This window comes from Eucyclogobius newberryi, unplaced genomic scaffold (assembly GCF_026437365.1).
Source record: "Eucyclogobius newberryi isolate DKJ021-1_F unplaced genomic scaffold, fEucNew1.0.hap1 SCAF_13, whole genome shotgun sequence".
NCBI classification, from domain to species: Eukaryota; Metazoa; Chordata; class Actinopteri; order Gobiiformes; family Gobiidae; genus Eucyclogobius; species Eucyclogobius newberryi.
The window spans coordinates 27910086-27934236 of record NW_027315757.1 but is presented as its reverse complement, the minus strand read 5'-3'; the positions used below and the strand labels follow the sequence as shown (position 1 = coordinate 27934236).

General features: G+C 40.7%; 3 protein-coding genes across 3 annotated transcripts; 1 reads left to right on the top strand and 2 right to left on the bottom strand.

Annotated features, from left to right (window-relative positions):
• Positions 1–5058: 5058 nt before the first annotated feature.
• map2k6 (mitogen-activated protein kinase kinase 6) lies at positions 5059–12827 on the bottom strand. The gene is made up of 12 exons (XM_072443265.1): positions 12478–12827; positions 9533–9602; positions 9242–9290; positions 9034–9147; positions 8813–8932; positions 8600–8716; positions 8425–8476; positions 8208–8335; positions 7971–8048; positions 7756–7895; positions 7517–7562; positions 5059–6754 (listed from the first exon to the last, which is right to left on the bottom strand). The coding sequence occupies exons 1-12, from the start codon at positions 12494–12496 to the stop codon at positions 6677–6679; spliced, it is 1011 nt and encodes a 336-aa protein (XP_072299366.1). The 5' UTR covers positions 12497–12827; the 3' UTR covers positions 5059–6676.
• Positions 12828–13352: 525 nt separating this feature from the next.
• Positions 13353–16993, bottom strand: btbd17b (BTB (POZ) domain containing 17b). The gene is made up of 3 exons (XM_072443255.1): positions 16611–16993; positions 14981–15266; positions 13353–14554 (listed from the first exon to the last, which is right to left on the bottom strand). The coding sequence occupies exons 1-3, from the start codon at positions 16696–16698 to the stop codon at positions 13480–13482; spliced, it is 1449 nt and encodes a 482-aa protein (XP_072299356.1). The 5' UTR covers positions 16699–16993; the 3' UTR covers positions 13353–13479.
• A 4318-nt stretch (positions 16994–21311) lies between these two features.
• LOC140357678 (G-protein coupled receptor family C group 5 member C-like) lies at positions 21312–22989 on the top strand. The gene is made up of 3 exons (XM_072442192.1): positions 21312–22307; positions 22674–22771; positions 22842–22989. Exons 1-3 carry the CDS (start codon positions 21344–21346, stop codon positions 22926–22928), a joined length of 1149 nt encoding a protein of 382 aa, XP_072298293.1. The 5' UTR covers positions 21312–21343; the 3' UTR covers positions 22929–22989.
• The last annotated feature ends 1162 nt before the right edge of the window (positions 22990–24151 follow it).

Here is a 24151-nt window from a genome sequence, read left to right as displayed (position 1 = left end):
AACCTGCACAATATCCCACCCAATAGTTGAATTCGAACTTTAAATTGGCGAGTTAATGTAGTTTCTTTTGATGTTTAGTTGATGTCTACGTTTTAATATGTTTTACTGTCTATAGAATTAAAAAAATAAAGTATACTACCCATATTTCTAAACGTATTTTGTTGTGTGAACATCAGATATTCCAGCCCATACTGTTGCCATAAAAAAAAAAACTGCACAATATCCCAAAAGTTGAATTTAAACTTTAATTTGGCGTGTTAATGTGATGTCTTGAGCGATTATAATGAAGTCTTTTCAATGATGCAACCTTATAGAATATTTACATTTGTGTCATGCACTCAGATGCCCAGCTCACACAGGCTTAGAGAGGTTTTATTGTTTTCTGTTGCACCGAATCACCAAGACAAGTTCCTATCTTTGTGAATTTTGTTCATTGACAATGGCAATAAACCTTTTTCTGATTCTGATTCTGATAAATTCAATCAATTAAATGTAATCCTACACCAAACATAAATAACAGTAAATAACCTGTCCTCCTCTGGGACTCCTTAAAATATACTTTAAAGTAAACTAGTAAACAACATCTACAGTGTGATACATGCACCTAATGTTTCGAGTTACAATTCATTTTGGAGCAGTCATTCTCTCCGTCACCTGGTCATGACTTGGGGTTAAAAATAGCCTATAATCTCCATCAACTTGTTTCTCCTAATGGGATATATAAAAAAAAGACAGGTCCGAAAGAAATTGCTGGATCGGGTTTCGACGTTGATCTCCAAAACTTTATGAAATAAAGTCTCGGAGGTCACGTTCATTTTTTGCAATGGTTGTTTTGCATGAACAGGCACAGACTTGCAGTGCGGCACGTTTGTTGGCTTGTGTCTCTCCTCACTCTCTCTCACTGGGGACTCAGATGTTTCCATGAGTGCAGCTGGGATCCTCGTGCCTGGCTCCTTGAGGAAAACACGCAGCGGGGTGGGGTTGGTTACTTGGTGTTGGGCTGGGTGGTGTTTGGGGTATGGGCTCCTGGCTTTCCTCTGTCCTGTCCTCTGCTGGAGAGCCATCCGAGGGCAACAGTGAATTATTTGCAGACCTCTCTGCAGTGTCAACAGTAACAGGTGTGCAGACTCTGACAACTTAATTAAATCTCCTTCTTTTTAAATATTAGCTAGGTGCAATCAATAACAGCTAGCTGCTACTTTATATCTGACGTGCCTTTTTCCAACCTATTTGATCGAAATGGATTTAGATGTGTTAAATCCTCACATCCATTCAAGAATTACCAAGAGACATACATAGTTACTAGTTACTTTTATCAGTAATTTAGCACTCTTTTGTACAAAACTTGGTTAATTCTACTGTTTAAAACCCTGAATTAGGTTGTTAACCTGTTGTAAACCACAATTCGCATATTCACTGCTCTGGATTATCAAGAGCAGGTGATGCCGTGGCGTGTGTGAGTCACTAAGCAAAACCCTAAATTAAAGTAACATGAGTATTTATAATTAGTTACTTTCCAACCCTGCCAATAAGGGTACAATTGTACAGCAGCATTGTACCTTACTTACACAGCATCCTTCCCTACATCCTCTACTGAATAATTCTTATTCTAGATTTCATCCATGTTGGAGACTGTTCTGGTGGGGGTCTGTCCCACACCTTGTAGTCGGGTCCTATTGATGTACAATCTCTGCTCTCTGTTCAAACACTCAGCGCCTGCCAAAGCAAAACTGTGAAAAGATCGATCCTCGTCTGCAATGATGCGCTGGAGGTGATCAATGGGAACATAAAAGCACATTTATATAATCACGCAAATTATAGAGAAGGGGCAAAATATGGATACATTATGATGGATAATGGGTGAAAAAAGGACATGTGTTCATTGGATTTCGAGGGCACTCCCATCAGCTGTGGCCGTGTGTCTGACTGCAGCTGTTCAACAACACATCCATACTGTGCCTTCTAGTTATGAATGTGGAGATATTAGATTTCATCTTCATTGGGTGGCACCACTTTTAAATAGACCAAATGTTTCAAATGTTTGACCCAACAACACAAATCCCACCGTGTCCTCCTGTTTGGTATGTGTTACGGGAAGAGTTATGCGTGTTCAGCAGTATATAATGTGTCTGTTACTTGCTGAGGAAAAAAATATATAAAAAAATACAAAACAGCCCCAAATTTGGACTTGAAAAGAATAAGGTAGGTGGCAATGTATGCAGGTATTTATACAGTAGCTTAAAATGAAACAAACAACAACCTGGAGTAAACAAACAAACACATCAGCTTGAAAGTAGTACAAATAAAACTATGACTGCGACTATTCCGACTAAAACTTCTATACGATTAATACCACCTCGACAACATGAGTGAACTTAAAGTAGTAAAAGTGTACTGTACATGGCTTACATTATGGTATCTTCACTTTGTACTTACAATTTGAGTTAATGTTATACGACGTAACAACATCTCCATCCAATTACGCAATTACTTCATCGCTGCAGAGTGACATTTTAGTGACACACAATCCAAACAGGCTTTGATAATAACCTCTGCTTTGTCTCAACATTTGCCTCTTCATTTTTTTTCTGGGCAGCACGACACCGCATCCAGGCCTTGCTCAGTCTTTGCATAACGTGTGCGATTTACCGTGGGAGTCTGCCAATGCTGCTTTGTGGCTTTAATTACAACATCGTTTAATCCAGGCTCGACTTTCAAATCTCTAATCTGTCCTGTCGAGGTATCACCTTCAATATGGACGAGATGAGGCCAAACTCACGTGGATTCTTTCAGCACAAGTGGTGAAAAGTAGAAGTCTTGAAGCAGAAGGTATTACTTCACTGGTTCAGACTAATAGGACATGTAACACTGCTTGTAACAGTTTAAATAAGGCTAGTAAACTATTATAAGGTATTATTATGCACTAGTTATTTGTTCATAAGCACTTAAACAATTACTAGCATTTGCAGATGGCTTATAATATCTTCTAAATATTAAAAAAGCTGTTAACTAATAATATGTGTGCGTTAATAAACCCTGTACAAAATGCAAGCGCCGTAATTAGTGCGTTGATTAGTAAGTGCTTATAAACTAATAACAAGTGCTTATTAATGCATTGGAAATATTTTACAAAGGAACGCTGTTTTAAAGCATTAATGATATCATTGACAACGTTGGCAAAATATAGATATAGAGATAGCGATACAGTATTTTTTTGGCTTTCAAATACTCATACATTTGTCATTTATGCATAGAATTTCCCTGCAATACTTGTAAACGTTATGTTCCTGTAGGCTGTATTTGACGTGATTTGTCGTCAAACAGCCAGTCACTGCAATGCCAGACTCCTGTGGCATCACTTTGGACTTTCTATCCAGTCATTTGTGCATACCGGTATAGCTGTCCTTCTTTGCCCCGATTCAGTTATATCATAATACGGTTTTAACCCCACATTTATTATATCCTATATGTGATGCTTGTAAGTGCTATCTCACATCACGAATCCTATTGGGCCCAACTAGGTGAAGGAGCCTAGAGCGGAAAGAAAACATACAAAAACAAACCAGACAGGGGTCCTTCTTTATATCCCTGACAATAACAGCAAAATGTTATTATGTAATTTACCATCCCTGGCCCAGACATTCTTTTCACCAGGAGATGGCATTCGTGTTTTGTCTTCTTTGAATGCAGAGAACAGGACTGCCCTAAAGGCGTTCGACAAAAGAGGTCAAGTGTATGTCCACAATTTCACTGGAATATTTAAAAGCCACATATTCTATCTCAACACAGAGTCAAAAAGATTCACCCTCATCACCCCTCGCAATGAAACCATGAGCTTGTGTGTGGGCCATATGTTGCATAAGATCTGGTTCCATAAGGCTTTTTTTTTTTTTTTTTACCATCCTCAGAAACGAGAGACCCCTTTTTCAACTTTCCGCTGAGGTGTGGCCAGTGTCATGTCTCGCTGTAGTGGATACTCTGATATAGCAAATGGACAACTGCCACCACAGGACGTGCACGCGATGGATGAGCTTGAAACTGTCATTGTCTCACAGATGGGTCGGAGTCTACGCTGTACGTTTGTTTGTTCTGTTCTGTATTGTGTTATATATTCATAACCAGACCATAAAACAAAACAAAACATGATGTAATAAAGAGAAAAAGCCCTATGTTTGAGTGTGTCTGTCTCAATTCCCCACTGCCTCTCTATTGATAGAAATGAATGGCCATTTGCAGGACATGGGATCCATTCACAAGGACAGTTTTCTTTTTCCAACTTCGTCAACATTGTCTTTTAACCTTCTCACGATCGTACTTACTGCACCATTATGTAATGTCGCATCAAAAGGCCTCTCCTAAAAAGAGTCTTATGGGGACAATTCCACTCAGTGCAGCAGCGCAGCCTCCAGTCCATCCGCCATTGAGTGTTTTCATCCCGGCATGAAGTCCAGTCTATTTGGGACAGCCACACTAAGAGCAAAGTGAACCTCTCAAAGAGTCTGTCATGTTCTGTTGTTAATGTTCACAGCACGAAAAGCCAAGCTCAGAGCCATCAAAATCTATTCAGTAGTGGGTTCACAACACCTCCAGGCTACAAAGGATGCTTTTACAACATTACATAAAGTGTTAAGCCTTGGATGAGGAAGTAAAACAAAGTTGAAGTTTAAGCACATGCTGGCCATTTTGAAACAAACAATCACGACTACAAACTAAGCATTAACACTTGGCTTTTCCTGTCTAAACTACATAAACATTTGACAGTTTACATGTTTATCTGTGACTAGACATTTGGAGACGAGTGTATCAGACAAGATTACATTTAGTACTTTTCAATAGAATTTGAACTTAAACTGCCTACTGCAATGTTAGGGGAGGATTCAGAACAATTTTGTCTAAAGAATCTAAGCGATAAAGCCCCACATATCTGCGAACATAAGCCTAACTAACTAACCCTAACCCAAAAATATAACATTGTCAGTATGGAATATCCGGCTGAGCATAATAGAGATCGTAGTGACTTAACATCCCAAAGAAGACATAAAAATGAAAACACTGTAATGAACATCAAAGCCTTTATTTTTTGTCTTTCTAATTCAAGTCTGTTGTTCCCACCCACTGACAGGGCGGTGTGTATAGAGTAAAGGAGTAAGAGGTAGAGCACGTGTTCCATTTTCATTGTGATCAGCGTAAAAATTTACACACCAAGGGAACAGCCATCTGAAGACGGCCCGTAAAAAACATTAAAATCAGCAGCTTCTTGGTGGTGTTGCTAGCTTTCCCTTATAATAAGTCACAATCATAAATACTCCTAACTCACTGATTTCAGATAAAGGTCCCAGTACAGTGTTGAATGGGGCTTGGTACTCCTCATTGATACCGTCACCACTCTGAATACTCCTAAATGGGACACCTCGATGTGCCAATAAGCTCTGCATAGTATGTGTGGAGACAGCCGTCTGGGCTCATGCAGCACAAAACATGATCAGGACTACTCTACCAGAAGCCCGGGCAGTGGATCCAAAAGTGTGGCCCACAGAGCACACGCATGTCATGCTGCAATAAAATGGACTGATCGCATCCACTCTACCACTCTCTTACACTACCAATGATCAACAGTTACATTACAAAGGAGATAGTATTTACATCTTCAACACATAAATTACTTCCCTACCATACTTTATAAGGCATAATAAGGTCTCTGAAAACAGTTATGCAATCTTAAAAGGTAAGGACTAGGCTGACTCCAAAAGTTGAACAAGGTAAAGAAAATTGAAGATAGATGTTTGAAAAAAAAAAAAAAAAAAAGCATTTTTTCACTGGACAATTTACAAAAATGGCACAAAAAGCTGCAATACCTTCAGGTAGAAACTGTGCACGCACTGGAGCTGACAATAGAAAAGCTCAAAAGCAGCACTAAAGCTGAAAAAGAAATGAAGCAACTGCTAGAAGACGTTCACTGCAAGAATGCCGGTGCTGTACATCACTTCAAGTTCAAATATGTGGGTCGCATGGGCCGTGCCCTCTCAACACTGCGACACTGGGGAATGGCCAGGGAGTCCCACTGTCCAAAATGTGACCTTTCATTGCCACTGTATGGCATGTTACGTCGCAGTCCTGGGACAATTAAAACCACTGCCCGCTCACAAAACCAGATCAATGTGATGGGGATCTGATAAACGAGGCCCTTATTTGAGCAATTCACACGAGTTGATGATATACAGTATCAAAAATCTGTATAATGAAATAACATACAAACGCATATGCAATCATAATTTCCAATACACGACATCATACACAAAAACTAATAAATTTGCAGATGAAATTCAAAAATTAATAAAATAAGTCACAGGAATACATGATACTCTGTCCATTTTGAAAGGGGGCAGTGTGGGACAAAAACAGAAAAGGAACAGAACAAAACAACCAAAGTGGAGTTCATAAAGTTGTAACTGCACACAGGAAGCTTGGAGTGGAGCAAATCTCTCCAGTTGAATTTGGCCGTAAGTTCATATCACCACTCCAGTGCTATCCGTCAGTCTTTGGGTCACCCCTGGTTATGTTGGGTGCATCAGAGTTCGTCATTCCAGTGAGTTTAAAAAAGGTAGGTCATGATTGGGGGCGTGGTTTCAGAGAGGGCCCAACCCGATCATAGGGGGAGGAGCCCAGAGGCAGCCTGTCAGTCATCCAGGATGACCTTCACAAACCCGGCCACATCTGTGTCTTTGGAGTCATGCAGGGTGAAAAAGGGATGATTCTGTAATGACAAAGTGTAATTATATACACTCCTCCAAGTATAATTACTAAATGTAACAGACAAAATACAGTTATTACACTAAACCAGTTATTATACGCTTACAAAATCAATCTAGTTTACGTGACACAAATGGATATGTATTTTCAAGTTAATTGTAAAAGAGTGACCTCTAGTGGACAAAAAAAAACAATGTTTAGTCCAGTTAACTACTGAAGTACAAAATAAATAAATACACACACACACACACACACACACACACACACACACATTTACTACATACTTAACGATGACGCGCCACACACCACTTTCCCTTTACGTTCCCAGAGGCTGAAGCTCAAAAATTGGCTTTACATATTCAGTCACAAACGGGCTTAGAGACAATTGTCATCTCTGAGCTGAGGTTCAGGCTTTGAGAAGTAACCTCCCTGAATTTAAGTCCAGCTATGTCCTCCAACCTCTGATTTCATACAAAAATAGCTTAGAAAACAAGAAAAAGCCTTTAATGGGTCAAGTGCATGTTGCCTTTAGCGGCTAGGTACAGGCGTTGGCTGTGCGGCTCGGAAGTAGCATCAAGTGACCCGGACTCGCATACCACGTGACCGCTCTGCCTGAGCAGACACCAGCAGTTTGTTTTTACATTGCGCTCCATGGGGAAAATGCTTTCTGGACAGCCGACATACAACATAATCTTACAATACACTATCCATATTTAATAGATAAATGGTATAACTGCACTATTTATTATATACAAAAGTAGCTTACCATCAATTCTGTATAAGCAGGTCTTTCATTTGGCTTTTTTCTTAGGCTGCAAAAACAAATAAAACATTAAATATTATGAGAAAAAAAATATGGGGTTTACAATCCAAACAATACATTTGATTTGGAGGCTCCTTTATTGCAGCCTTCACGGCAGTGGGCCCTTGGATTGAACAGACTAGAACTGCCCCCTACTGGGCACTGTGCATTCTACTGATGTGGCAAGCGAGAGTGAGACTTACCACTGGGAGATGAAGTCTACAAACTCGGGGGAAAATCGGTCGGCAGGCAGCTGTGGAGAGGGCTCATCCACTACTTGTTTGAGCTGCTGGAAAGGGGTGCCCCAGGGGTCATAGGGAAATTTCAGAATTGCCAACTCAATCTGGGGGGGGGGGGGAAATCTAGAGTTGTAGCATAATAATGTAACGTAGTAATTGATGTTGTATAACTAGCTTACCATTGTGATGCCCAGACTCCATATGTCTGATTTGACACTGTAGCCTTTCTGGTTGAGGTCAGGGTTGATCCGTTCAGGCTGAAAACACAGATGTAAAGTTGAAAACGGGATGCTTAAACCAGGCAGGTAAAACAGTGAAGGTTGAGGGATAATTCCCATCACAGCAGGGGTATACCGATAAATTATATAGCTGTCCTAAAGTAAAAAGTGAGGCGCGTTTCCCTGCTACTGACTTACTGCCATGTACGGCTTGCACCCGGCGTCCATCGTTTTAGCCACAGAGTCCACCAGATGGCCGCTGATGCCAAAATCGCACATTTTCACTTGGCCCAAAGTGTTGATGAGAACATTTGAAGGCTTCACATCTGGACACGGACAATGGGGAAAGAAAGCAGTGTAAGCCATATGTAAAAATGCACTGAGCAGTTTTCAGTTTAGTTTGCTCATTAATTACCTCTGTGTATAACGGACAGATTTCTGTGCAGATGCTCCAATGCTTTGACAATCTGTGGAACAAAACGCACGCGCACAAAATGTTTAAATTTGATTAATTAGCAAGTGGATATTTATCACCACTGCGAGTTTTTATATACATTGTTTATTCCCATATTTTTTATATTATGACTTACAGCTACATTGATCTTCCCCAGGATGTCCTCTGGAATAGTTTTGGGCTTCTCCAAAACCTTTTTATAAAACTTATCCAAAGAGGTGTCCATAAGCTCCATACAGATCCAAACATCACCCTGTAATGTATATATAAACATATTTTTAAAAAACAATATTATTTCAAACCATTTATACAATACCTATAAAAAGGTAAATCTGAGCTCAAGTTTCACCTCTCTAAAGAGCGCCCCATAGAAGGTCACTGTGAAAAAGCAGTCTACCGTCCTCATGGAAATGTCTAGATCCATCAGAAGCCTCTTCTGCTCCAAAGTGTTGACTGTGGCCCGAATCCTCTGTCGACACAAACATTACTGTGTAACAGGTTGCATTGTGTGCCTATTGTCAGTTTTACAAACCCCAGAAAGCATGGGATAATAAGTGCTTTGCACCACACCTTGACAGCCATGATAACTCCACTGGGCACATGTCTCATCTTGTCCACCACTCCGTAGGCCCCCCGCCCCAGCTCTGCAATCTGCTCCAAGTCATCTGCCTTCACTACAAAGTTCTGGACAGAGCAAAAGGCATTAGAATAACATACAGGGCTGGGTATAAATAGATTGGGTCGTCTCAGGAGAACACAGGAGAAGAGGGAGCTTTACCCGGTCTCCGATTGTGACGCAGGCCTTGGAGTCGAGATCTCGAGGCGGTCTGCAAAAAAAGAATAGGGGTCAAAACACAACAACAGAAACCTTTCGTCCATTGACTTTGTATTATATTTCTATTTTCATTAGTACAGAATACAATCTGTTAAAATAACTACACCTCCACAACACAAGACACAGATGAATCTGAACAAGTTCAGTTTTAGATAAACAAAAAGCAGAATCATGTTTGAGTCTGTCTATAAAGGAATTCAACCATTAGTCATAATTCATCAAGAGAAGCCTTACGCTGTAGCAGCTGGTGACGCAGGCTTAAACACTTCTTGGGCCAGTTTCAGCCCAGGGTTCTTCTTCTTCCCTGTGAGAAAAAAAATCGTGGTGAATTTAAACAAAATGGTAGCGCAATTGTTAATTAGAGTTTCCTCTGCCATGGTCACTTCGCCCTGGGGACAATAAAGGTCTAGCCATCTATCCTTATGATAGCTATAAAGCACACATTTATCTTACAATATCCAGCTCATCAGTATATAAACCTCAATAAAACTAGTTGTTTACATCTTTGAACTGAGTGTAAAGACTCATGACTACACTACTTTGGGCTGTATGTGAATCAGTGACAGCCTCCCATTCATAAGAGTTTAGCAGCAGCCGCTGGGACTTCCCACACACAGATCTTGCTACTGGACTCACAGCATCACGTGGAAAAGCTCTTAAGCATTTCTGCACATTCAAACTCATCTTTAGCATGTGTGCTTTTGTTGTACAACTGCTCCTATTGCACAATAGTGCACAAGCCAAATCATTGCAGTTTAAACCACATACTACTGTTACTGTTACTGTAAAGTGATGCAGATGAGATAAACTCTACCAAGTAGAGCTATCTCTCATAAAGTAGGTTGGTGTTTGCCTATTGTGAGTCACCATTACTGTAGAGGAAGTGTGACTGGGCAAACCCCTCATGGGAGGCAAAGGAAGTAGTTTTACTGATTCTTCGTTGTACCACAAAAGCTGACAGACATGTCCAGTTAACCCAGAGTCTGAAATGAGGCCACAGACTGGACTGTGGTGCTCTCATGTGATCAGCAGTGATTGAGGTGTGATTTACACACACATGCGCAGGCAAAAATAGACCTTGCTTTTCCTCTGCGTGGGTTTTAAAAGCGAGCAGTTGAGAGCTTCAGATGACCTGACAAATAAGACGGCCTTTTGTTCATGCAACAAATCCAGTGTATCGTGTGAAAGGCTGCAGCACAAAACAGCTCACATACCACACAGCCTTTTAGCTGCTGAAGATACAGACAACAATGCTCTGGGGGTGCAAGGTAAATGGTTACAGTAAACACTGCATGCAACAATCACCACTGCTGCAAAGTGCTCAGTTTGGACTATACTGCTTTGGTGGGTGCAGAGGGGTCACCCAGTGTCCAGGACTGGGCACAACTGCTGAAAATACAACTGTCCGTCCATGCACTTTGGGAAATATGATGTCACTTCTGTTGCTGTGCAGGCCTTTTGCTGCTCCCGCTAGCTGAGAACATAGACCAGGTGGATTTCTGCTTTATGCTTTCTACAGGACTGTGTAAATGGAGCAGAACAACACTGTGCATTGGGCGCGCGAAGCATCCGACACTCAAAAATGTTTCCTATTTACTTTTGCAGCAATGGCATCCAACTGCAATAACGCCCAACTAAAGACGTCAAAAATGACTTTGAGGTCAGCAAGGTTAAACACATGAGCATAGTTTTGCTCTGTGCATGAAGGAACCCAAATCTGATGAGCTAATGTTCAGAAGGTTTATGCCATTTCAAACTTGTAATAATTAGAATGTCTTTGGGGGGGGTTGAAACTAAATTGCACTGCAAATTCAACAGCAAAACAAAGTTATATCTGATGCCATTTGTTCATTAATTAAATAAGGATGATGTTGAGGGAAAGTATTTTGAGAATGGTCGAGCATATGTAATACAAACAAGAATTTCTGGATTGTGCATGGGATCAAAGTGTCAATAGCAATGTGGCGAGTCACCATCAGGAAGCTCCAGCCTTTGAGCAGGTTCTTATACAGTTGAGGGTGACTCATGGACATATAATCTTGTGCACCACCCATCATCGCAGTTTGGAAGGACCCGATCGCCAACATGCCCTTGCAATATCACACTTAAGGCAGCTATGAACCTCTGCATACACCCATCCAGAAGAGCTGCTTGGAGAAAACACATTTACCAGACCTAGGCCTGCTCTCATGCAATAATAACTCAACAGAAATAATGTTAGAGTTCTGCAGTCTGTGCGTGCAGCCAGTCAACTGTCAACAGAGAGCACTGGCTGCATCAGTGATTGGCGGTGCAAGTCAAAACATGCCATGGTAGGCCAAAGGCTGTGATTGCTGAGCAGCACGCAGCCAATCTGCTGCGCCTCTAAAACAGTGTGTACTCCCGTCCATGGAAACGCTAGTATGATTGTGTAACAGCACAAGCGGTGAACTTGAAATGTAAATTGACATCATCGGGTTCGTGTGTGTGACGCAGAGGAAGAAACTTGATTTTTCCGAAGTGTATTCTTTTATTTTGTCCAGCAGTGTGGAGTAAATTACACAGGAGCGTCTCAGTGGTCGAGACAAGACTGTAATAGCCCTGCTGCTAGTCACTGCTCTGGTAAATGGCTGTTTTCATCAGTGACCCGTCATGACAACATGCACCACATTTTAAGATGTTTGCGCTATCATTTGCAACACAAACGATGAGTCACGATGTCAGGAGATATTCAACACGTTTAGATCCAGGCTATGAACTCAAAAGAACTAATATCAAGAGCTCCTTCGGCTGTTTAAACGAGTGTATCTGTGATGCTGCGTTTTTACCGTGGATAAGTTCTTGCAGCTTTGGCATTCGTCCTGTATTGTCCAGAGGCGCTGTTAGCCACTCACACAGAACTTTAAACAACACGTTGCTGTCGTGAATAGCATGCTACCAACTTAACATGTTCGTCTGTGGATTCGCTCATTAAAGCACTTGGGCATGTTTTCGATCCCATCTGGATCGGTGAGGACCATTACATGAAGCAGGAAAGACATGCTGGCTAGCTTCTTTTCCTGCTCTCGTGCAGCTTTCCACCTGGCAAGGCTACCGCTTCTTCCACGGAGCTAGCTAAACTACTTCCTCGAAAACTGCACCCTGCTATTTCATGAATGTGCATGTATAGTTTGTACAAATATGTGCGTTAGAAGACTTACCTCCTTTGGACAGAGACATTTCCCCTTTGATTTGATGAGGGGGAAGGGAAGCACAAAGACTTTTGCCTTTTTCTACTCCCTCCCTCCCTGCATCTACCCTCTCACTCGATCAGGATCGCTGCTTGTCGTGCAAAACTAGCAGCGATTCGAGGGGAGATTTGCCCGCTCCTTCGCAGTCCACTCGGCCCACTCCACAGCCACGGTCTTCAGAAAGCGTTCAAAAGACAAATGCACAACTTTAAATCAAGTCAACGCGAGTTTAAAGCTCGAAATAGTTTGATAACAAATCCTGCACTTTTAGGGGTGGCCAAAGTCTGACAGCTGAAGGCTTCAGCGGCGTGATGACGTACTTCCTGGACGGACGCTGGCATGCTGGGATATGAAGTGTTGGGTCTGTTTTTTTCTTTCCTGTTTCAAATAAGAATGTTCTTTTTTTGCACAAAACAAAGAATTCAACAAAATGAGTTCAAAATCATCCAAGTAAAATGTATCATTATTTTTTTTTTATTAGTTGAATTTCCAGAGCACAGATTTGCAGAAACCAATAGAAAAAAAACATACGTTGTAAGTAAAATTACTAAACATAAAGAACCTCACGAGAACATCAACCATTTACTCGATTCCTCCATGTTTGAGAGAAAAATATCCTACAGGTATGCTATATTAAGGGCAAGGCGTAAAGTTGTAAATACTACATTCTATGTCATGACAATTACTAAAGTCAGTCATATTGTATATGGGAAAAAAGATACCATCAGTAGTTGACTGATTATTCACCTAAAAACAAATACAGTGTTTTGTGTAGATTTTGTCCCCACAATGAGTTTTATGAGAATAACAATTATTTTGATCCACAACACACATCATCTCAAAAAAATGCACTCATTGACAATAAGATGTGATTAATAATGTGCTGTGATATGAGTGGAATACATGCATGTTTTTGTACAGTAGGACAGATTAAAAACAATTTGGTGAAGTGATCTAAGCAGAGGTTTACTTTCACTTTCTTGAAACCAGCAGAGTATGATAGACTGGTTTTATTACAACATGCAGGTACAATGAGCTGTCAATTAGATACTCAGAGGCTCGGCGTTGGAGATCTGCATCCACCAAGAAATCCCCTGCCTCTTCTGTGCTTTGGTGAAAGTTGTAGACATGACGCACAACCAGTTTTCCCTGCTGTTTGGCCATGACAATAACGGTTTTCTGGAAACTCACACCGGCAAAATCTGGGCTGGACGTGGCGGGTGTCACAATGATCCTTGGGCGAACCCCGTCCGTGCGCGTTGGTTGCATAGCCCCCAGTTCAGTGTAGGTGGATCTTGCACTGAGTGGCAGCCAGCGTGGTGAAAAAAGGGCATTCCATGTCACTCTTTTGTTGGAGTCGTGACCACTGGGGCCCAGCTGGGTCTGAAAACTGAAACTACGATCGTCACGGGTGGGGTTGTTGATTACCCAACTGGAGCCCCAAGAGGGAGACAGGTAGTTACGTGGGGTGAAGATACTGCAGTTCACGTCGTAGTACTTGGCCAGTTGGATTGGTGATGCAGAATGGAACTGGAAAGCGAGATAGAGGAGATCACGGATAGCTTCGTAGTACTTTACAAGGAGGGGTGATTGTTTCTGCAGGCGGAAAAGATGCTGAGGAGGAATCATGCCAAATCGGATAGCTCTTAGTGCACTTTCTATAATGCCGCCGACAGGTTGGTTTTGGTTTATCCAGGCCTCCAGCGCTTCGAACAACTCAAGTTCACTTTGCAGAATGAGGTCGGAGCGTTGGAGCAGAGAGAGGAGCAACTCTTCACTTACAGAGCCCCATTCGGCACTCTGCAGCACTGATGACAGGTTCCAAGACAGGTACTGCAAGCAGCTATCCCGCAGGGCTGCATCTCCAATTTGCAGTGCATAGTTGTACCAGCTGACCACATGGCCTGCAGGGGAATCACTTGAGAGATGCTGGGTCATGTATTGGGTCATTCCCAGCTGCAGGGCTCCCACATGGTACTTACTGGCCAATTTGTGTAGAGAAATGGCCTGGTCAAGTCGCACGCCGATGTCTCCACAGTAGAAATATCTGCAAAACAACAATTATTCAAATGGTAGAAAAATCAATGAGGAAGCTAAAAACAGATGTCAAGTGATGGAGGTATTTTGCTTGTGAGTCACAAAACCCACATTGCTGAATTTTTAGACAGGTGTTGGAGACTGTCAAATAATTTTAGTTAGTATGGTGTAGAAACGGATATTACCATTTCTGGGGAGCTCATATAATTTGGAACCTTTATTCTATGTTCTATCTAGCTATGAAAGTATTAACAAACCGAATATATTATGCATACCACATGAGATTAGCCCCTACTGTGAAATTCCTAGTTTACTTTAAATTAGAATATTTTAGGCATCCCCCTGGTGCTGTAGCAAAATATAAAACAGTGTTAAGAAGGTTTGTTCTTACAACATATATACATGGAAGACAAATGAACGTAAACATTATGATCACCTAAGGAACTTATCAAAGACCGCTGCACAGTCAGGTGCCTCCCTCAGAACCAACGTGCTGGAGTTGCGTGAGAGCAGCAGTTCCTCAAAGACATCACTCTGCAGACTGAGCACCAGTGAGTGGGACTGCACCACCTTCACCTCATCCGTGTTAATGGTCTGCACCCTCAGAGTCACGTCACTGCTGTTCCCCGATAAGAACATGTTCTCCAGGCGCTGCACCAAACTCATAGAGTGGTTAAGTACGGTGACCCCACTGTCCAGCGCTGTCTCCGGCTTCAGGACAGCTGGAAAGAAGAACACAATAAACACAATTCTTTTTATTTCATGCATTAATTCAAAATGATTAAAACATTTTTTTACATGACTTTCTGTGAAAATGATTGGAATATTTGCATGTTTTAGCTCATGTCCATGTCAATTTAAAAAAGACGTTTCTGCACTTTCTATTCTATCACTGCAGGTAGATTACATTAAAACACCAAATCTCTGAAAACACAAGGGTTTAGTCGTGAGTCTGGATGATTGGGGAGGACTGCAGGATTAAGGGCCTCCGTCTACCAATCTGTGCCTAATCGAGATGTAAATTATCATTGCGCTGGCAAATATTCACGGAAAGAAAGGCTGCGGAATTCTATCAAACTTTCGAGCCGCAGTTCAGTTGAGCAAAAAATTAAAAATAGACCCAACTTTGAATGGTGGGAGCTGACTCAGAGAAACATGTGTTCTGGAAGAAAAGCCTGAGTTAGCAGCAGCACCACAGCGCGCGGCACATACGGAGAATCACACATGAAAGCGCTTAGAAAGACTGCTCTCTGCTCTGCCACAGACACTGTCAGCTCCTCTGTGGCCTGGGATTAATGAGGGCGGAGGGCTTCATAACTGTACCGCAACTCAAAGCCCCCACATAATCTCTTTTCAATTAACCTACCTGGACGTTGGAGCAAGCTAATACACAAGTAAGAAAAATTAAAAATTAAAAGATGATAGAATGTGACATCTAAGAGACAGATTTGTCCAATGGATGAAACAGGTTGTGAATTAATGATTCTATTACAGAGAACGTGCAGTTTTTTTTACTACTAAATATCACACAGAATTGCAATGACACTGGAGAAGCAGGCATAAATCTGTATGACATTAAGAGGTGATGCTAGTTTACTAAATGACACAGTAACATTGATAACACAGGCTAAATTATTACAAGTAATTATTCATTTCAAGTTTTAATAGATGATGTTTTCACACAGATTTCCCTAGATTCATAGTTTGGTATTGAAAATTATAACAATTCAAGTTTGAAATGTAAACTTTAAATGTAGCATGCATGTTGTTAATATGCACAGTGACTGAATGCAAGTACTGAAATAAATTCACTTTTTGCCTCTGTGTGGTGAATTTATAATTTATTGTCTACATATGCATAATACCATTTCTATTGCAGCTAGTTCTTTATTAAGTCATTGAGTCGGACAAACTGGGAAGCAAACGCACTTGCACCTGCATAGATGAGGACAGGAAGAGTGGAATAAATGCACTGCCCGCACAGTGTCCTTAGGTTAGTCACAGTCTTAGTGCCAGGAAAGACATACGAAAAGCAGAACAATAGACCAAATTAAAAATGATCTTACCTGCTTTGACAATGACTGAGTTGATACTGAGTGACAGGAGTCCCATTATAACTAGCTGAAAACTCCATGATTCACTTAAACGCAACATTTCGCCAACTATTCCTCTTCAGGTATTTCCTCCTCAGATTTTCTTCTCTCTGGTCTTTCTTTGACAGTTTCCAGCACAAGGGTATGTTGCCCTGTGTGCCGCTCTGCTCACTGTCCCGTTATGTAGGACGCTGGCCTTTCCGCGGCACATCTCACAACCCCGCAGACGCCATCGATTGGTGGAATCTGGCAGGGGCGTTGCTATGGCGACAGCTTTGATTTTTGATTTCTTTCCCCCACGTTTTGGGTGCTACATGGCATTGATCCTCCAACATCACCAGATCTGGCAGAGGATTTCGATTTTGTTCTGCATTACACATTAAAAGATTAGAGACTAAATGAACACACATACATTTCAAAATAAAACTTTCTATGTTTGGTTCAATCACAATTGTTAAGGCTATAATTGCTCACTTAATTCCCTTCAAATTCCTATTAAGGATTTTCATTAAAAGTAATTAGAAGCCATAATAACTGCAGTCAGTCACATTTAATAAACAGTTGGGGTGGTAGTCTTTGATGATTCAGAGGCAATTACTGCTCAAAAGCCTTGTTAATTTGACTAATTGAAAGCTAATTTCATTGGTGCTTGGTTTTCCCATCAATTAAACACGAGTTAGTGCTTATGCATTCAAGTACTTTTAAACAAAGAGGATATCAACATTTATTGTAAAATGAAGTTAGTAAAACATGCAATTGGCAGGGGAATTAAATTTGTTGGAGTAGAGGCAGTGTTAAGTAGTCCATATAGCAGCCTGAGGGTTTGGACCGTTTTAAAGGCAGCCATTAAAATTTACCCTGTATTTACCACTCAGCGCACATCGATCTGCAGCATATGGGTCACTCAATACAGAAATCGCTGTTATATCTGATTGTAGCTTTGATTTTGTATATGCGATGAGGTCATTAGTCCATTATAAATATTGATACAGACGTGATCCAAGTTAATATAATATAATATAATATAATATAATATGTGTTTTGAATTAGGTTTTCAGAGTTAAAGTTAACCTGAACAGCTGCTCAGAATAACTCTAAGGATCTCAGGTTGTAGTCTATTGACGTGTGTCGTCAGCCAGTCAAAATATATATTTTATTGTTGTTTAACTGAGATCTTCAACCACATGAACTCAAATTTTATTTGCTATAAATATTTATATGCTACAATTTGTTCTTCAAGGGAAGCAAATGTATTTAGTTAAAGAATATTTAATACTTGCATTAAGATGTATGTTCTAATCAGAGCACTGTATTCTGGATACTTAGAAGACTTTCACATTAACTGGAATGTTCCACACTATGCCATTAAACCTATCTATCTCCATGGAGATGCTGCCAGGCGACCCCCACTCACAGAGAGAATGTTTTTTAAGCAATAAAAACACCTTGATTGAATAAGATAAATAGATCTAATGCCATATAGTGGAATAAATGTACTTAATTAATAAATAAATAAAACATAAAATAGAAAACAGTCTAAAACAGACACACTAAAAACCATTAGAGTCTAGATTATATGGGGTCTGTGTCCTTCCCTAAGGTCACATTGCCTTTTCCTCTAAAATGGAGTATTTAATTATCCATGAGGACCAACATGAAAAGAGTTGGATTTGATCAGCCACAGCACGAGATCCATTGAGAGATCGATCGATCAGCCACAGGGGGCAGCATCACATACCAATACAAACATACGCTGGCAGAATACTATAGGTGCATGGGTGCCCTCAATGACCCAGTACCTCTTTTGTACAGCACTGTCCCACGCTATAGGACGATCAATAAGTCAATAGTCTGATCATGTTTGTGCGAATGTTTGTTTTTATTAAGCTTATAACATACCTTTATTATGCCTTTATAAAATTAACCATCACATTATACAAAAAACACCATCATCACGTAAGAATGTCTTATAAGCTGAACACCCCAGACCTGTTTAAATGTGTTCTTTATAGTTAGACGTTCTGCCTACCTAATTGTATCAGTAGATCAGCAAGAACTTGGGAGAAAAACAGTCCTATTTGCGGAACTAATATTAATCACAGTTTTATTTTGCCCTCTTTAAACGGATTTCAGTAGATTTCAAGCGGCATTCTTATTATTGACATCTCTTGCCAATACTTAGAAACGGTGACTGCTTACTGCATTGAATGTGTTGATGAATCATGTGAGGATTTTGTAAGAAGACAAGATGGCACCAAGACGAATTTGATCTATTAATGATTTTTAATTTCAGTACAAACTGGTTATTATACTGCTTTTTGGCAGTTTTGAATCTAAAACACATTCATGTCAACAGTCAACAGACAAACAAATAAAATAAATAAAATAAAATAAATAAAATAAATAAAATAAATAAAATAAATAAAATAAATAAAATAAATAAAATACAATAAAATACAATAAAATACAATAAATACAATAAATAAAATAAATAAAATAAATAAAATAAATAAAATAAATAAAATAAATAAAATAAATAAAATAAATAAAATAAATAAAATAAAAAACATACATAAAAATAATAATAATAAAATAAAGTTGAAAAAATGAATTGGTGATGAATTAAATTAAATTAAATTGAATTAAATTAAACAAAATAGCTCATCAATTCGTCTAATAACTTATTCCACTAGGTGGCTCTCTAAACGTTCCGAAAAGCCCCTCACCAACTGATGATGAGGTGTTGCCCATTCATCAGGAGTTAACATGTCCCCTATCTAATAATAGCATACGCAAATTTTGTTTTCTTTGACACCTCAAGCGATAAGCCTGTAATTAATTAACCAATGCTCTATGCTGGAGCTAATTAAAACACACATCACGTGACTGCATTTAATCATCAAACACAACGCGCTAAAGCTACTCAACTCGGTTTGGAGTTCACAACAACTCATATTGTGCGTGGATTAATACAAAAAAACCGGGTCAGTGCGCTCCGTGGTGTGAGTGGCCCTTTTGTTGGGAGTAAGCCTACAGCAAATAATCTCACCGATACGTATGCAAAGCTGGTGACATGGAAAACAAGTGGAAAGTATTAAGGTGGGAGTTTGCGCCTGTGGTGTTGCGCGGCCAGGCAGCAATGACCTGAGTGCGCACTGTCTGGATGCGACGCAAGGAGCCGGTGATAACATGGTTCAGTGGCATCCATGGTTCAGGATGGATTAAACCACTTCACTTTTCACTCCTTTGGATTTGAATGGACAAGTCAAGCTGCTGACAACGGGGAAAGACCCAGGAGTTATTGTGTGGAGTGCCGGAGTCATCATTTGAGCAGAAGAATAAAGGATCTTTTATCAAGTAAGATATTTTTTTTATTTCTCAACAGGCTTATTTTGCATTTGTACACTTTGCTGTATTAGTTGAACACTATTCAGGCTATTTCTATTGAGCTTCCGGTTTTACGCAACTTTATGAGGCCTTCTACCCATTCAAAAGATGTAATAATGTTTTGTTTGAAAATGCAAATCCATATGACTGCGGTCCTGTGTTCTCATCATTCAGATATGTGTTGTATTGCTACATACCAAATATCACAAGAAACCATAGCATTTAAACTACTTTCTGCCACTCAATAACCCTAAAGAAGGAGAATCCCAGGAAAGCTTTTTCTTCATCAGCAATATGATTAAAAAGCTTAAAATACTTGATTAGTGTCTATAATTAGTCATAGAAGCTGCTTATTTGACCCAAATCTTATCGTACTACACAAAAATAATAAAATACCCCAAAAAATGCAAAGAAAAAATACACTTGATAAGTACTTACTCACACAAATGATTGTTCAAGCTATTAAAGGGTAAGGTAAGGTAACTTTATTTGTACCCGAGGGTAGATTTGGTTGCAGGTAAAAAGAGTGGGCTGCTCACACACACATGGACAACATGAATGACATTGACAGAAAACGGGCAGTGACACAACAGAGACGACTAGTGCTCCAGACATAGAGACATGGATAAAGAAGTATACAAACAGTTAATAGTGTCAGAATACAGCGGATAAAATACAGAGTAAAAGCCATCGTAGATACAAAAAAGAATAAATAGATAAATAGGTTAAGAGAGCTGTGCAGTCTGGCTATTTAGTATTTTAATAACTGAGGGAACAAAACTGCCCCTGTGTCTCTTCGTTTTGCACAGAGGCATTATGTACCAGCGGCCTGATGGAAGAAGCTGAAATTCAGCATTTAGTGGATGGGATCCGTCTTCTAAGATGGACCCGACTAGCCTCTGTAGCTGTCTAGTGAGCAGGGATTCTGGGTTCAGCTGTGGCTCTCCAATCAGCCAACTAGCCCACCTCACAATTTGGTTAAGGGAGTTCTTATTTCTTAAGGGTAGGTTGCTGAACCAAGACACCAGGCTGAAGGAGATGACCGATTCAATGAAGCAGCGGTAGAACATCGTGAGCATTGTTCTGTCTATGTGGAAGGAGGACAGTTTCCTCAGGCAGGGCAAACGCTGGTTCCCCTTTTTGTACACAGCTTCACAGTTTGCCTCAAAGTTAATAACTTAAATAATTTATTTAGTGAACATTAAGTCGATACAGTAACAATCTACAACTACAATGTTACAGAAGCTACCAATTTAAATTACTGTTGAATTACCTGAATAATGTCTTTTCAGCTCGTATCTGGCACCAGGAGTGAGACCATGAGTTCCGCAGGCCCTCCCAAAGGATGTGGCCCCGACATCAGCTCTGTATACTACAACCTGTGTGACCTGACCACCGTTTGGGGGATCGCAGTCGAGGCCGTGGCTGCTGGCGGCGTGGTCACCGCTTTTATTCTGTTCGTCACACTTATGGGCTCACTACCGTTCGTAAGTGACAAGAAGCGCAAAGGCACGGTGGCGCTGCAAGCCGGTGTCCTGATCTTCACTCTGGGACTTTTCGGTCTCACGTTTGCGTTCGTCGTGAGCAAATATCCCACCACCTGTTCGGCTCGGAGGTTCCTGTTCGGCGTCTTGTTCTCGGGGTGCCTTGCCTGTCTGGTGATGCACGGACTGTGGCTCGCGCTGCTCGACAGGCGTGACAAAGCGCCCAGGAGTTGGGTGTTGTGTCTGGGCGCCCTGGGACTCTGGCTGGTGGAGGTCATCATCAATACAGAGTGGCTCATTCTAACTGTAGTCAGAAATCCCATCAAAGACTCCCTCGACTTGTCCTGCTTCATAACCAACGCAGATTTCGCAATGTCCCTTGTTTACGTCATGGTTTTGCTTCTAGCTGTGGTCGCGATGGCGGCTCCCTCGCTCAGACACAAGCACAAGCAATGGCGCTCGGACGGAGCTTCTATTTTGCTCACAGGCCTTCTCACACTGGCGATATGGGTAGCTTGGATTGTCATTTTCCTTTATGGCAACGGGGCTGTTGGGGACTCCACGTGGGACGACCCGACCTTGGCAGTAGCGGTGGTGTCCAACGCTTGGGTGTTCCTCTTCTCCTACACCATCCCCGAGATCTGCCTTCTGACCAGGCCAGACCCGGACCAAGAGCAGCCCCCCGATGGAGAGCACGTCTATCCCGCCAGGAGCTTGGTGTACGACAACGTCATCAAGGAGGCGGACGAACCTGCGCAGAGTCGGGAAAACAATGCATTCTCCATGGACGAATCTCCAGGTATGATACGATCGCTTATGTATTTAACATTTAAAGCCTCACAATGGGGACATTCTGTAGTCAAACCTCACTCGATTGCACATATAAAACATTAAACAGGTGATGGCAGTGGTCCTATTTCCTTCAAAGATCCACTTCACTCTTTTGACCATTCATAAGATTCATTTATGAGTTTTTATTTTTTATTTTTATTAAGAGTATCCAGTATCTGTTTTTTTTTTATTATTATACTTCAGTGCCTAATCTGTTTCTGTACCTTATCTGTGTTGCAACCCTGGAATTTCTTCATTGTGGGACCAATAAAGGTTATCTTATGATATTGGCTTGTAAATAAAAGGCATGTAAATCACTTATGTTTTCCTACAGAAACATCAATATCACCTTATGCAGCTTTCAATGGCCCCTTAAGGAACGCCATCTATCAGCCCACTGAACTAGCCCTTATTGCTAAAAGTCTATCTGTGGTAAGTGACTTTATAATATGAATGGTCTTCTGCGTCTAAGAATTGGCAAATTGTTTGGTTTTTATTATAGATGGAGCAAGAATTCAAGATCCCAAGAGCCAACACACCGAGTTTAAATCCAGAAAGCAGCTCATTGTCTCTTCCATCTCAGTCCTGAAAGCAGCGTGCCAAAAGCAGTCAGAGCAGAGGCCTTAGATTTGTTCATGTTTGAAAGACAGCAAGCTTTTCATTAGCAGTAAAACTGAACCAGAAGTGCTGAGTAACGTTTATGTGGCCTATAGACATGATTTTTACAATGTAACTAATAATTATATTTTCTAGTTGCTACTTTTTGTTGTTGTTGAAGATTTGAGTGTTTGTAGATTCAAACAATATTTATAATATAATCTTGATATGTCTGTTCAAAAATGCAAATTATATAATAATTAATGTAAATGTTGCAGGGATGTACAATGTAACAACAAAGCCCACTGATTTACATACACACAGCCTGGACATTGTGTAAAGCCAGTATAGCCTACATGTCACTGTATTGTTCACACTATGTCCACCATGAGTGGCAAATGTTGTCATCAGACAAGCTAATAAACAGGGTTATTAGTAAAGTGACCTTTAAATGATGTCAAATTATTAATAATGTTCATGCAGTTCTTCCCAAAGTCTGCGATGCCGTGGCGCCCTATTAATCCAAACATCTCATAGGGAAATACATGTTTTTCACCATTTGCATTTAAAATACAAATAATAATAGCTTTTTGTGCCTCATGTTAAGCAGTAAATGAACAATGTCAAAAACGCTTTTCAAACTTCATATTCCTTTATGTGCTTGTGTGGACAATCTTTGGGGGGCCCCTACAGTGCCTCTGATGCCCCCCAGGGGGCCTTAGACCCCACAAGTGCTTTAATTCAACCAAAAAAAGATAATCCCACTTTTCTAAGGTACTTAAGGGCGCAGTCAGGGCTGATGTCTTGCAGCTGTGGCAAAAATAAATTGGCATTTACCCAAGTCTCCTTAACAACATGGAAACAGTGAAAACAAATGAAAGGCCATACACTTTGTAAAAATGCTGTTTTACTTTGTTACGATTAGGCTTAGACAAAACACAACTCTGCAGGGATCTCATGGTGCTTGTGTTTAATATGTGAAGCTGTCTTGTGCACATGCTTAAATGACCCTTGAGTTACCTCAGGGAACCACCAGTCACTGACAGCTGGTCCCTTATGATCCGTCACCGGGGCAACCGGAGTGGACAAACAGTGCTGATTGTTTGATGGGTCAACTCCACCCAGACCAGCTACTGGGCTGGTTACCGTATGATACGGTAATAATGATTTCATGATAACACCTTTCAATTTACGGTAAGCATACAGGACAACAAA